The 15,340-nt window shown below is 39.3% G+C and overlaps 1 protein-coding gene across 4 annotated transcripts in view; it reads left to right on the forward strand.

Moving 5' to 3' along the window:
• Positions 1-15,340, forward strand: part of LOC127617193 (transcription factor COE3-like) — a 125,608-nt gene that overhangs the window by 95,240 nt on the left and 15,028 nt on the right. For all 4 annotated transcript variants that reach the window (XM_052089120.1, XM_052089118.1, XM_052089121.1 and 1 more), the window contains exon 11: positions 6,407-6,495. In XM_052089120.1, the coding sequence (XP_051945080.1) occupies positions 6,407-6,495 (89 nt within the window). The remainder of the gene's footprint in view (positions 1-6,406; positions 6,496-15,340) is intronic.

Genomic DNA, 15,340 nt, shown 5'->3' on the forward strand with positions numbered 1-15,340 from the left:
GGATTGTTAATATCAAGAGCACTGTTCTCCAGGGTGGTAGACTGCCTGTCAGAACATGCCTGATGTCTTCCAGGTGGACAGCCTTTGACATTGCAAACAAGAGCTGTGGCATCTTTGCTGGGGGAGACCTTTTGTATAAAAGACTGAAGGGCACCTAAATAGGGTACCAGGATACAGAGTAGGCTTAGACAGGATGGACTACCTCCTTGACCACCTGCTAAGCCGAGTTTTGGTACTGTATTGTTTCTTGTTTGAGCAGCAGTTGTTGATGCCTGTAATGGCTTCCATTGTGTTGTCAACCAGGCAGCAGCATTCCCAGGGGTTTGATGAGGTGCACATGTTTTGTGGCTGTCTGAATTTGCAATGTTCTCTGCCTCTGAGTGTGTAAGCACAAACATCATACGTTACATTATTGCCTAAAGTAAGCGTAAAACTTTATAGTGCTCACTATAAGTCCAGGGCATATTATATTGAGTTGCAGGAATACAGCACTGGGATGGACATTGAGAATCAGTGCAAGGCTGGGATTTGATGTCAAAGCCCGGGGTCAAGAGAGTTGATTGGAAACCAAAGAACATCCAGCTGGGACACAACTTAAAGTCATAGGTTGCTTTTGGAACCAGCTGCTTGTGTTCTCACATCAGCCAGGATTTCTGGCGCCATCCAGTACACAAGCTCTTTAAAAAACTGCACTAAAGCCTATTGGCACAGACACTGTGGATGCAATGGCTGATGTTCTCAAAGACCGCTCCCATTGCCGGAGCTCAGAGAGCGACCAGGAGCAGTTTACTTGTCGCCCAGACCGAGGAACAATGGGCCACTTTGTTACCTTTTCATCCTCGGCATGGGCAGATGGAACACATTAGTGGAACGTTCCACTGGATGAGCTCTGCAGGGCTACTGAGCACATAGAACAGGACCCGGCATGATGTCATCATTTTGTTTGATTGTCTAACAGCTTGGACGCCGGTGTGTTCAAGAGTCTCACTCTGGATTATTATTCAGATACTTTAATGGTAGCTGGCCTTTTAGTGAAATCTACTACCAATCAAACTGTTTAGATTTCAAATGCTACCATTGAAGCAAACAAGATGCTCTTTGGAACATTCTCAGGCTGAGATAACATGGATAATCAGGCTTTAAACAAAGGAGTCCATGCCAGATAACCCTAACCCTACTCGCAAACCTAATGTTACTTCAACCCTAGTATCAGCAAAAGTGAATATTGTGAGAATATTGTGAGAATAACATGTGGTTGTTCGGCCCCCATTCTACATGGTATACAATTTGCAGGTCTTAGTGAGATAACTCAAATCATAAAAAGGTTAGAAAAGAAGAAATATCCACACTCTTTCCTTCCCACTATTGAAACAACTTAAAGACTTTTTATTTAGCTTTTCCTATTTGCTAATAGCTGCATAACTTGACTCACATCTATAAATAGCGCTCGTCCATATGTAGAAACTGCAGTGCTAACAATTAGACCACTACGAAAATGAGACAAATGCAGAACTCTTCAGCAGAAATAGTGCAGTGGAGAGTGTAGACTCTTCTGTTAACCTCAATTTTTCTTTCTCTCTTTCCTTCTCTCTCCTTGGAGACAGAATTGTAACACAGACCTGCTGATTACCACTTACATCCGTTTGTCTTGCCGGCTTGATATGTTAATCATCTGCTGGGTAATTGCCTCTTTAGTACCTTGATTAAGTTGAGTGACACGTAAAAGAAGTGTGCCTCAAAACCAAACTTCCCCCAGCTGAGGAGCCTGTTATTATTTTGGAGTCACAGCCTAAAGTGTCCCCCTTGAAACGACTAATTATCCAACATTGGTTCCACTGGTCTCCTCTTAAACACAAAAGTGACTCCTTTGATAGTAATATAAATCTCGGCTCTGCAGAGGAAAGACACATTCCCCTGGTGGAGAAAAATCCTCTGAAGCTCATCAAACGCTCATCCTACTCTTTTATTCCACTGATCTTAGTTCTCGTCTCGCACATACACACCAAATGACCATGAGTCCATGAAAGTGATATAACAGCCCACAAGCTTTCCCAAAATAAAGGTGTCCCTTTACACTTGCTCTACCTTAAAGGGTTAGTTAATCAAAAAGGAAAATTATTTTCGGGTTTGGAAAAATATGAGGGTCAATAAAATATAACAGAACTTTAATTAGTGTGTGAACTATTCCTTTAATGTAGTGTTTGAAAGAATGTGAGAATCATTTGTTGATTATCCACCCCTTAAAACCCAGAAAGTGTTTCAAAGTGCGGTGTCAAACAAGGGTAAACTGAGGTCAGATCACGTAACTTAGCTTTCCTAATTGCTGCCATAACAGCAAAGTGCGTTCGTGAGGTAATTAAAAGTGTGTGGTTTTCAGTGTGAGTCTGTGCTGTCTGTGTTTGAAGAGGCTCGGGTGGGCTTCTCTTCATCTTCCCTGGTGGCTCTCTACTTTAAAGCAGCCTGCATGCCCTGCCTCTACTGTCAATCACAGTTTAAAGTTCATGAAATTTCTATGAGCATCGATCCAGGGAGGAGGTGGGAGCATTTGGGGGTTGCAAGGGTTAGGAATGGGGGAGCGGGGCATAATGAATGATCAGAACTCTTAATCTTTCTTCTTGTTTTATTCCTTCAGAGAGGTTTTGTGGGTGAAGAAGTGCGTTCAGATTTTTTCGTCCACCGCGGAGACTTTTTTGCATCCTCATGGTCAACACATTTGTGCAAATTTTCACGTGTCACACCCTTTCCAACGCAAGGACTTGAAAGCAGGCGAGATAGATGAGATGGATTGAAATCAATGGCACGCAACAGGGGGGCCTCAGATGTTTGTCAACAAGCCAGATCTGTGACCTCACAGTGACAGCAGGGCAATACTTGACTGACTGGAGCATATAAACAAATCACTTCCTTTCGTATCACATCTCTTGTGCATCTCTAAATGTCTTCCCCAAAAGAGTAGAGGGGCAATCTAAGTGTGAGATACCTGTCTGCAGGTAGAAGAGCCGCCCACAGCCATTCTATCCCATATCAATCATGTAACACATAAAATGAAAAATTGAGGCACATTGCATTGGAATCCAACCAGCATCAAATTCCCCATTCCATTAAAGCGCCTCCCATGAACAGAGCAGGGCTTGATCAAGTGTTTTAGATGGACCGTGGGCTCCATTTGAAATCATTCAGTCTGCGTTAGAGAGAAACCTCTGAAATAACCTCTATCTGAACACAACACAGGAATGGGATTGTGGCCTAAAGGGGCATGACTATGCTTACAATCACACCATCACAAGCGCAAAGGAGGAGAGGACGGGAATGGATATGGCACCTAAAGAGCTTTCATGTTGTAAAGGCAGATGCCATCAGGGAGAAGGGAAACAAGAAGCTGCGGCATGTTGAAGGGTGGGAACAAAAACAGAGGAGGGTAAATAGATGTAAACTCAGAGGATAACATGGATGAAAACAAGCACAGACTGAATGTATACATTTTGGGCTGAAGACAACTTTGAGGTTTTGTGGGATGGGCATTTTGGAAAATTAAGTGTTTTGATTGGTTGTGGAGTTTTGAGAAGCACACCAACTTAAAATGAAAAAAAGAAAAAAATATCATCATAATAATTTAAGACGTTTTTAATTTATTTAAGAAATAATTCATATCGAAACTGCACTGAGTAAGAGATAATATATGTTCAGTATTTTTGGGTAAATGTGCATTAATTTATATTTATTGATTTATAATTATAGATTTGTAATTTTTTATCAAAGAGATAGCATTTACTTATGGCTGGTTATTACATTATTTTAGTTGAAGATGGAAATCAAATCTCTTATTTAAGACGATTGGAGTGGGGGTCCTGATCAACTTGTGGGGGGTTATTTTATGATAATGACTGTACATAAAAACTCTTCTTACATGGCTACTTCCTAAATTAATAAATGGACATAAAATATTGATTGAATATTATTTTATAATGTGAGATGAAAGAGGTAGCAGCATTATCATTTATTTTCTTCACATTTTAGAATAATAGTAAAGTCATCAAAACTATGGAATAACATAAATGGCACTATGGGAATTACATTGTTACGTAACAAAATCCAAAATAAATCAAAACTGTGTTTTATTTTAGCATCTTCAAAGTAGTCACCCTTTGCATAGAATTTGCAGACATATTTACATTTTCTCAACCAACTTCTTGAAGTATCACCCTGAGATGCTTTTTAAACAGTATTGAAGGAGTTCCCATCTGTGTTGGGCAATTATTGGCTGCTTTTCATTATTCTTTAAGTCATCAATTTCGAAAACATTTTTTGTATTACATTTTAGTTTTGCAATGAAATAAATTAATATGGTGGCACAATTATATTTTTTGTCTACATAACTAATTTAAAAAATTTAAGCATACGCCTTCAGATCAAAAGATTTTTAAGATCATCAGAAACATTTCAGTCTAGTGTTTCAAAACGTTTTACTGGTAGTGTGTCAAATGTTTTAAAAAGACAGCGCTCCGACAGCGCTCCGAGTGCTTAAGGAAACAGTGGTTTATATAAACACTAGAGGATGTGAAGAGTTTCAACAGTAATAGATCTAGTTATACAAGTATATGAGCAAATACAGATATCTTTGTGTGCCCAGTTCTATTGCGTCTATGGCAGCTCATTGTGTTGTCCTGTCCCACTGGACGTTTGAAAGAGGAAATCATATTAATCTTTCACTGTACAGTAGGCTCACACTCCAAAGCAACCTTCTATTTAACATCAGTATATCTCTGTGGAGAGCATGATAACCTTCAAATGTGAAAGAGAGAGAGAGAGAGAGAGAGAGAGAGAGAGAGAGAGAGAGAGAGAGAGAGAGAGAGAGAGAGTGAAAGAGATGTGTAGCCCCACAGCTCCTGCAATAAGGAGATAATGAAATTAACAATAAATATACATCTCTCGATTCGTCTGCTCTTCACTGACACACACACTCTTGCCACCTCTTCACTGAACTACATTATCTTTCCCTTTTCGAAATCACACGTCAGGCACTGCAAAGACGCGTGGATGGCTGAGAGGAAGGGAGAAAAAAATCAATACAAATTACGACGGAGAAAGTGGCACTGATGGCTAGAATTGCAGCATATGTTTACACTAAATCAGGCAATCTATCTTCATATGGGCTGTGTAATGCAGGCGGGGTCAGGGTTCGGCCCGCTCACACACACTCTCCAATTACTCCCACTTCTATGCGGGAGGCAGCCATATCGATTGGCTGAGAGGACAGAAGCCCTGCAGGTAGCCAATGGGGTGCTGGGGTCAAAGTTCAGGGGGATTTTAATAAGAGAACTAATGGGCTTAATTTCTTGGGGGTGTGATATAGAGACAAACCCCTCGTCCTTGTGTCCCCTTGTTTTTTTCTTTCTTTCTTTCTTACTTCCTTCCATCCATCCATCCATCCACCCTCTCTCTCTCTCTCTCTCTCTCTCTCTCTCTCTCTCTCTCTACACACACACACACACACACACACACACACACAAAAGACCCCGCACACCTCTTCTTCCACACCCTTTGTCACTCTGTGGGCTCTTTTCTCCTCCTTGCCGTGAAACTGTCTCAAACAAATTTGATTTAGCAGCTCGCCGAAACCCATTCCTGAGAAAAGAAAACAAATATTGTTATAATGGTAATAACATCTATTTGCGGCACACAACAAACGGCACCGGGCCCTTTGAAAAGAGGCCCCTGCTCCTGCACAGCCACCTTATTCTTATTCATGAAAGCACCACTTATGCATATTAGTGCAAACTAGGTATTCTACTCGCCAGCATTTGGACTGTCAATCATCCTTACAAAGTACAAGAGGCAATGGTGACAAAAGCGGACCGGGCTAGAAGGCTGACAAATTGTCCCCAAAGTCAAATTTGACAGCCTTTTATGATTAATGGGCTTGATTATGGAGAAATATCTCCCTAACTGCTTTCCGGGTGTTTCTTTCTGCATTTTGTATCGCGACGGGGAGATGGAGAGATGGGAAAGAGGGGCTAAGCGGAGGTGCTGTTTGCGGCGAGAGAATGAAATCAAACGTTAGGAGGGTTGAGTGAGAAGAAAGGAATTGAATTAGGCAGGAAAGGTTATAGTTTAAGAAAAAAATAAATGTAAAGGGGGACAGGAAGGCCACAGGGTCCCACTAAACACTTCATATAATACATCCACACAGGGGGATGCCTGGATTGATATGACAAACATAAACAAATATCCAGGTGCATGTATACACACATACTAATATTGAATCCTTCTGAAGGTGTCATGGCAGAGAACAGGCCATTACGTTATCTTTGTCGGGGAAATGACAAAGATAACGTAATGGCCTGTTTATGAGAGAATTGTAGTCAATTATGTCAAACAAACTTGAAATATTCTATTTCTCCTGCAGCTTTAAATGAGCCTACCATAGACTACGGCTTCCAGAGGCTACAGAAGGTCATCCCTCGTCACCCTGGAGACCCCGAAAGGTTACCTAAGGTAAGCGATGTCGGTGTTACAGTGCAGAAGTGCAGAAGTGCATTTTGTATACTTTAAATCAAAATCACACCTCTGAAATGACTGTTTTCACTGGCTGCGTTTCAGATTTACACAATCTCTTCAGCATCAGAAAAAAGATGCTTGGTGTAAATTTAAACATGGGTGTAAAACTTATGTGAGACAGGTGTAAAATATATGTAGAATCTTTCAGCCTCAGATTTGGTGTTCTGTACTTAAGTACTCTACTTGATGAAAATATTTTTTGTTATGCCTGCAATACGTGATCACATGTTCCATTTGAGCCCAACCTCGATTCTAAAAGCCTGAGGCTTTTCGGTTTGATAGCATTTGATAGCTTGTGAATGAGGAACCTGTTTGAGTGATTCTGTTTTTTGAATGCAAGCGTGAGATGGGGGAGACAGGTTAGATCTGTGCTGTTATCCATGCTGGTGGCACACTTTGCAGACTTGAAACAGCAACAAGCAAATCAAAGGACAAACGATACACAGGTGCAGATTGAGTGTGTTTGTGTGTGTGTATATATATATATATATATATATATACACACAAATTATGCATATGCACACTGTGAGTCAAGTGAAAAAAGTGCTGTCAGGTGCCCTGGGCGGTTTGCCACTTGGTTAGTATGAAAAGATTATTTTCCCCTAAAAAGGCAGGAAGCTAAGTGAGAGAGATTATTTTGGGCAGGGTGCTGGTGTAGGAGGGGATCAGATCTGATGCGGACTGACACTTTAAAACAGCTGCCAAATTGAAACCATTTATCAAAATCTGACATCTGAGATCCAGTCACCAAAAAAGCAGTTTATTTGTAAATTGATACTAATAGTGAGCATACATTGTCTGGCCGCTTTGATGCCGGGATTTGTGGCAGGGGAAGACCGCCAGCTATCACCTCTTATATACTTATACATTCAAGAGGAAAACTCAATAAGAATGTAGACTGTTTTTTTCTTCGCCATCGCATTTTTTCATTCCTGGTGCCAAGAGTTTTTGACACACAGTCCTATAAATAAATAACCAAGTAAATACATAAAGCAGTAAGTAGGTAAATAAATAACTAAGTCAATTAATAAGTAATTGAGCATGCAAATAAGTAAATAAACTAGATTTTATATCCTCTGGTTAAAAAATAAATAAAAATAAAATAAACGCAAAGTTGCTGCTGCATAGTTATTTCTAGATGACAGGTTAAGCCAAAAAATGTACTCCCTCCAAAACAAAAAACAAATTAAAAGTTGGTAACACTTTATAATAAATTAATAAATCATTAATAAAAATTATATAATGCTTAACAGATCATAAATTATAATCAGGGCTGGACTAGTAATCTGGCATACCGGGCATTTTCCCAGTGGGCCGATGCACTTTGGGGCCAATCAGAGGTGGACTGGATATCGGGAGAACCGAACGGGCCGGTGGGTCAGCCGTGAAATGGGCCAAATGGCCCGCGATAAGCTAAAATGAGCCACCTTATTATGCAGAACGGTTCACAAAATGGAGCCGTGATATTCAGAAAAGAACAGTGAATACCCCCCAGCTCAGCTTTTAGGCCAGTAGCTATTTAAAATCCCGGGCTGATTTCTCATCCCAGTCCAGCCCTGGTTATAATGTATATTCAAATAGGTAGAAATACTCTATGAGGTAATGCGCTTGTTAATGTTTACAATTGAATTTAACTAACATTTACTAATGCTCCATTAAGCATTATGTCATGCAAATTTAAATACTTACAACTGTTATTAAACTTTCAGTCCTATATGGCTTTGCATTTTTTTACATCTATTTGAACAAATGTTATATAATGATTAACAAATAATTTGTGAACGTACACAATCATTGTATTTGTGAAATACAATCCTTGTTTGTGCGTTTGTACAGAGATGTAAATATCATTCTGTTGTTTTATATATTCTGTTTTCTTTATTTTGTACAATCCATTCTGAACTATTACTGGTGGCTATATTTCAAATATATATTTTTTTATTTTTATTTTTAAAGAAGCCAAGTTGCTGCTGAATAGTCCTTTCTAAGCTGTTTGACAGTGTTTTAGCACATATTTTGCTCCCTTTAATATCCTGATCAGATCAGCAGTGTGTTTGATATATGTATGTGTGCCAGCGATGGTCCCAGCATTTAAAAACCCAGCTGTATTGGCCTGACAACCTTTGCTGGGGCCAGGTGTGTATTAGGTTTATCTATCATTTCATTTCCAGTTGTGGGTTTGGCCGTGAGCACACACCTCTATGTCCAGATAAATGAGGAATATGGCCCTGATTCAGGGCCCTCCTTTGTCCTGCAGGCAGCTGCAGTTCTTGCTGGCATTCGTGACACACGTTTGCAGGCAGTCCCTGGTTACCGTGAGGTTAAATGCTGTGAGTTCCTCTCTATTGTACACCCGGATTACGGCAAGTCTTATAAACTTGGACCAATGATCTCTCTTAGCAACAGATGCACATAAAAATGTCCAGTTATTCACATGTTGAAGTAATGTGTTTATGCTCGGTCAGGGCGGATGAATATGGAACATGTCCTCTTGTACATATGGTGGCTTCAAGGAGTCCTGGACTAAAGCAGACAGGGGAGACCAGGGTTAGTTGTCACACCTTTTAAGCCAGAGAATATTTCTCAGAGTAGGTTTGTTTGTTCCGGGTTTATTACCACACAAGATAATTTAAACTCATCCCTCGTCTATTTAAAAAAAGGTTACAGTAAGGCACATACAATTGAAATGAATGGGGCCAGCCATATTAAAATACACACTCTATCAACAAGTATAGCCACAGGAAGTAATTATTATACATGTTAACATCACATTTAGTGTGAAAACATTTCTTACAAAGTTTATCAGCATTAAATCATCATGGAATTTCACACAGATAAGGTTAGTAAGCGGTTTTATCTCTAAAATCCTGCTAATACATATAAATGTATGTCTTGTGGCTATTTTAGAAAAGACTATTTTAAGTGTCTCGCTGTAATTGCAAATGTGGAACAAATGCTGTCAGCTTAACATTACCATTTTTTTAGTAAAACAATAAATAAATAAATAAATAAAGAGAGAAAGAAATGCTATTTATTAAAAAGTGCTTAAAAATATACAGTTAGTTTAATACAATCTGACTTAAGCAGGGCATGTTGTCACTGAGGTAAGTTGTCACAATGGGAACCTGCCATTACCTGCTGTCTATTGTAGGCTTTTCAGCCAAATTTAAAAAGTAAAACAATTCATGAAATGGCAAAACTGTAAAAGTTAAAGGTGATGTAAGTGATTTTAGCATTCTGAAGCTTTCAAGTTACTGAGCCTGAATTAACCACGCCCCCTCATTCCAAAACCCCACCCTCATAAGATCATTTTGAGACCAAAACCAAGTAAATGAGCAGCATTGTTTGTTCCTGTGGCTGTCAAATTCAACAGTGGCATAATAATGCCCACAACAGACAAACATTATGAATCATAGCCTCGATGATCCGCTTCAAATACAACTGTATGAGAACGAGTAAAATGATTGACAGGTGAAAAGCCTAATTTTTGTTTGCTGTTTACAAAGTCTATAATTTTCCATGAAAATAAATCGCTTACAGTTAGTTGATATAAAATTAGCTAAATTATCCTAATGAACAACAATTTTCAACTAAATGTTTGAAACCCACACACAAGCCTCTGCTAGAGAAAACACACCTTTTTTTTTTTTTTAAATATGACTTTTGGCACTAACTTTGGAGTCACTGATATATTTCTCTTGTGACAACTACCCTGTGTGACAACAAGCCTTGTTCTCCCCTGTAATCCCTGTTTATACTCCTCTTTAAGGAGGAAGTAAACCTGTTGTCTTTCCCTGCATTGTCAAGTTGCAACATTTTAAGTTTTTAGTTGTTCTTTATTAGTATGATAAGTGTGATATGTGTGCCAGTGGCAGGTTGCTGCTGTAACGTTGTGTATGTGTGTGTGTGTGGTGGGCTGCTGCTCACCAGACTCAGTGTGTATGTGATTTATCATTGTTAGGGGACCTGTCTGATAGCTCGCTCTCCCGGGTCAGCTGATCTGCTCTTGCCGGGCGCTTGAGAACCATCCTCCCATAATTGAGCCCCTGGAAAGAAAGCAATGGTAAAACAGGAGGAAGAAATGATAGAAAGAAAGATAGAAACAGGCTTGTCGGGAGACAAGAGAACAGAGAGCTGGGCCATCTAGAGTGAAACAGACTCACCTTGTTACCTGTGCTGAATGAACTGCACAGCGTATGAGCATTCACCCACATACACTTCACACACACACTCAGCCAGACTCAGTCAGCGGGGGGCAGAGAGTCTACAGATGATTACATGCTGTGCTGCTGTGCTCTGGAGGTTGTGCAAAGGAAAAGGAGAGCAACACATCATCTTGATGCAGCGTAACGTGCTCTCTGTCTTTTGGCAGGTGGACTAAAGAGATTAACATACAGGACATGGAATTCAGCTCATCCAGAACACCCCACAAGGGAGAGAGCAACTCACATGCCTTCCAAAGCATATCTCATGTAGGGTCTGAACCCTTACCGGGCTGTCTCATAAAAATAAAGGTCCTAATTAGATTCAAAAATGCTTTACAGCCTGATACCATTTAGTAGAGCCATTTCACATTTCACAAAGGGCTTGTGTTCATATGTTTTTTTCTCCATTTCTTTAAAAATCTATCCACCCCATTTTTTGTTGGTGTTGTGCAAGTGTGTCTTCCGTCGACAGGGGGTGTGCGTATGACCTTCATTCCAGCGCATTTCTTTAGGGCTAGGGTAAGCAGCAAGATGATACAATTCGATCCATATGTTTAATTGGGGAAGCCCCCCTCAGCACCCCACTAGGTCTGGTTCTGCCTAACAATCATAGGGTTGCCAAAAGTGATTCAAGTGTTGAACCTCCAAATATTACACCTCAAATATTACCTATAAAAGTTGCCCCCTGAAATTTTCACACTGATCTGAAGAACCTATATTGTAACATCAAGAACTTTTTTGTTAATCTCCTAAGAACCATATAACCATCTCGAGATTGTTTTTTGATAACAAGATGGTTCTGAAGGCAGGGCAAAAAAAATGTATGGTGTAGCCAAATTCCTACATCCTCTGACCCAAGATCACTCACAGTCCCCTGTGTAGCAGAAGTGAGACCCCCTCTCTCATCCTGCCTTGTCCTTAACCTGTGACGCTAGGGACCCTGCGTGAGGTCCCATTACCTAATCCCCATCAGTGCCTGGGGGTCTTGGGCGAGGAAGAGAGGGTGTCCAAGTGAGATTCATCTAAGAAAAACCACCACCCTAGAGTAATAAAGATCACAGGATGACTGATTGTATGCCTGGCAGGCGGCAGATCTTTACACCTCAAAAGTTAGCTAATAAGACAAAAGGTCCGGTGCCTGTCTCTCCCAGGGCCAGGTGGCATACCTCTGGAGCCCAAAGCGGGGTCAGGTGCTCGGGACGGCCGGCTGTAATCATCAGCGGATCTACTAGAGGGCAACTGCCACCTTATAAATCATTGATTGCATTTCATTAGGGGTTTGAGAGAGTGAGTATTGAGCCTTGAAGTGATATTGAGGTTATAGAGCACCTTGACTATAGGGAATGCAACCCTGATTTGTGCTGGCAGACTTAATTTGAGAGGGAATGTGCATGACTTTTTGTTTTCGGAGAGAAAGTGTGAGGTGAAATAGTTTGTAAAGAATTTAAGGGGTTCGAGTGTAAAGTAGCCGCCAGTGCTTCTGTAGACGACACATAAATAATAAAGTAAAGCTAAATCCACAGAGCAGATCTGTACGGTCTATTCACCTTGTGGCTGTTTGAAGTCATTTTATTCCCCTTTCTCTCTCTTTCTCTCTCTCTCGCTGACTCTCTCTCATTTTTTTCTTTTTGTCTCACCTCACCTTATTCTATTTCTCAAATAAACCATTATTTCCTGTGTACACAGTAGGCCAATGTAAACGCATACCAATTCTAGTCAGCATACAGTACACACAGCACAAGATGTAAAGAACGTGTACCTACTCAGCTATACTTTGGAGACAAAATTGTGTGTGTATGTATAAGGTATTTTATGTGTCAGCGAGCAAGTGTGTACACATGTATTTGTAAATGGTAATATGGGAGTGTTTTTTGAACAGCTAAACACAAGTGTAAGCATGCATGTTTTTGCATTAGTGCATGTGTGTGCGTTCGTGTTGTGCCAAAGGGCCCATGGCAGGGGGTCATAGCCAGTAAGCATCAGAGACATTAACTAACTTCTGTTTTATAATGGAGATTAATGAACTGAGCCGTGTCCTGAGGGAAAAGAGGACAGGAGAGGAGAGCAAAGGAGAAAAAGGTTATGAAAAAGAAAGAGAGAGATCGGAGAGGGGTAAGCTGCCAGTGCCAAGGCTGTGCTGGTGACAGATTGCCCACTAGGTGTGGATGGCAAAGCGCTGTTAAACCAGGGACAGGTTGGGCGGCTGGGACCGGACACAGGGAACTGCAGCAGGGAGGCAGCCTGGAACAAGAGCCCCATACCTGGGCAGCATCGGGATGGAGAGCAGGGGAGAACAAACCACAGTGACACATATAGCTGGAAAGAGAGAAGAATGGGAGACTGTAAATAACCCCATAAGTAAATGAAGATCAGACATAAAGTTAAACAGGAAATACTTTTATTCTCAGTGATCAGCCACAAAGATAGGAATTTAATTGTATTTAATTTATTTTGTTTTTAGGTATTTAATATAAAAAAAACCTCTCTCTCTCTCTCTCTCTCTCTCTCTCTCTCTCTCTATCTCTCACTCACCCCATGTTTGTCATTGACTTGAGCCATCTGTGAGGATCATTACTGCTCATAGCTGATTGGCTGGGGAAGAACTGTTAGTCTTTAGGTCATATTTTGTCGTGGGAAATGCAAGTCAATGAGGGTGAGGAGGAGGAAGCCTAGTTGCCCCCCATCTCCATATGCCCCTGAATCCTCACTTGTGTGTTTATGTACACTACCATGCAAACAGTGCCAGAGAAACAGAGTCCCAAATGAGCTGTTAAAGTTAAACTCCAAAGAACATCAGAATATTTGTTGGTTTCCTCAGCCTCTCTCACTCTTTAATCTTAAAGCCACTGTTGTTCTTCATCATGAATGTAGCCGTTTCCACATTGTGTTTAGCAGCTCAGCCAAAGATATTTGCTGGTAAATCACAGAGGTCTTTCAGACTAGCATAAAGCAGTCAAAAAGAGCCGTACTTCACCGATGCAAGTGGTGCTAATGTTTGCATGACATATACAGTAAATCTGAGCAATCTGAGCGTTTCCTGTGTGAACTACAGTACAATTTTTTTTGTGTGTGCAGGTATTAGGGTATTTTTGTGTGTTTTAGTGTGTGTGTGTGTGTGTGTGTGTGTGTGTGTGTGTGTGTGTGTGTGTGTATGTGTGAGTGTGTGTGTGATCTTTGCAAAATATGATAATTAAATATATGTTCATTAATAAATAAATACATAGTAATACTAAAGAAAACCCTAATTACTTAACTCTACTCAAAGAATAAACTTAACAATATAAGCTAAGGAAACTAGATGCAAGTAGATGTAACTCAGATTTGCTATTTAAATGTTATTTTAACAATTATTTTAATTGAATGGATTCAAATTTTGGTCATACAACAAAATATCTTAAATAATTAAGCTTATAACTGATTCTTGGTCAATCATTAAATAAACTATTTCTCCACAGAAATGCATAAATGCCTGTTCAGTTGCACATGCACAAGGAGAACTGAGATAGTGTTAACAGGGTCCAACTTGGCCAAAAAGGACACAGATCACCCTAATAGTGATGACATAGCAAAACAACTATTAGCAACAAAACAACTTAAATAAAACCACAAAAGAGCTTAACTTCTATAAATGCTTAATAACAACTATTTAAATGCACCCATATGTTCACTTTGACTTAGGAAACATAATTAAATATGTCAAGCACAAGGCATTCTGGGTATTCCCCAAAGCCTCAATTTTGTACTCATTTGTTTAAGTTATTAACACTGACATTTTGAAGTCTATTTTTTATGAAAAAAAAAAAAGTTCAATAAACTTTGATAATTTGAGTTATGAGCCCAAAACTTGACATTTCAAGTAATGTTTAATTAAGACAACTTTTTTTTTTTCCAGTAATGACAACATTATTGTTTTGTAATGTAGTAGTAGTTGTAGTAGTAGTAGTAGTAATAATAATAATAATCTTTATATGGATATGTTCAAAAGGAGGAGGCTCATAAAGACCCTAAATTACATCTTTATTAAATAAATAAATAAAATAATACAAACTAAATAATAGTTTAGTAGGAAATAGTAGGAAATGTTCTAAAGAAAAAAGTATTTTAAAGATCTAAATAATGTTTTTTATTCTAATGTAATATATATATATATATATATATATATATATATATATATATATATATATATATATATAATTTAGATCAACATTTATTCTCAAAAAGTTGTGTTTAAGTGTTAGTCTATAGTATTTAGGTAAAGGTGTGTAAATAAAAAAATAAAATAAAATAAAAAAAGATAACACCCCTCTGGGACTTCCTCAAAAGAAAAAACAAATATTGTAAGGCTGTATTTACAAAGGATCCATATGTTTTATTTTAAGGATAGGGGTTATAATTTGGTTATAATTAAAGAACAACAGAAGTTCTTAATTTAGGAACAATAGAAGTAAATGAGAAGCAGCCATTTGGACTGCCAGGTAACATGTACATGGGTGTGTACAGAATCAGGCTGTTGTTCTCACAGTACAGTAATGATAGGATAGTAGGCAACCCCAGCTGCCACTTGGTGACTCTTGAGG

The sequence above is a fragment of the Xyrauchen texanus genome, chromosome 23 (genome assembly GCF_025860055.1).
Source record: "Xyrauchen texanus isolate HMW12.3.18 chromosome 23, RBS_HiC_50CHRs, whole genome shotgun sequence".
Lineage (NCBI taxonomy): Eukaryota > Metazoa > Chordata > Actinopteri > Cypriniformes > Catostomidae > Xyrauchen > Xyrauchen texanus.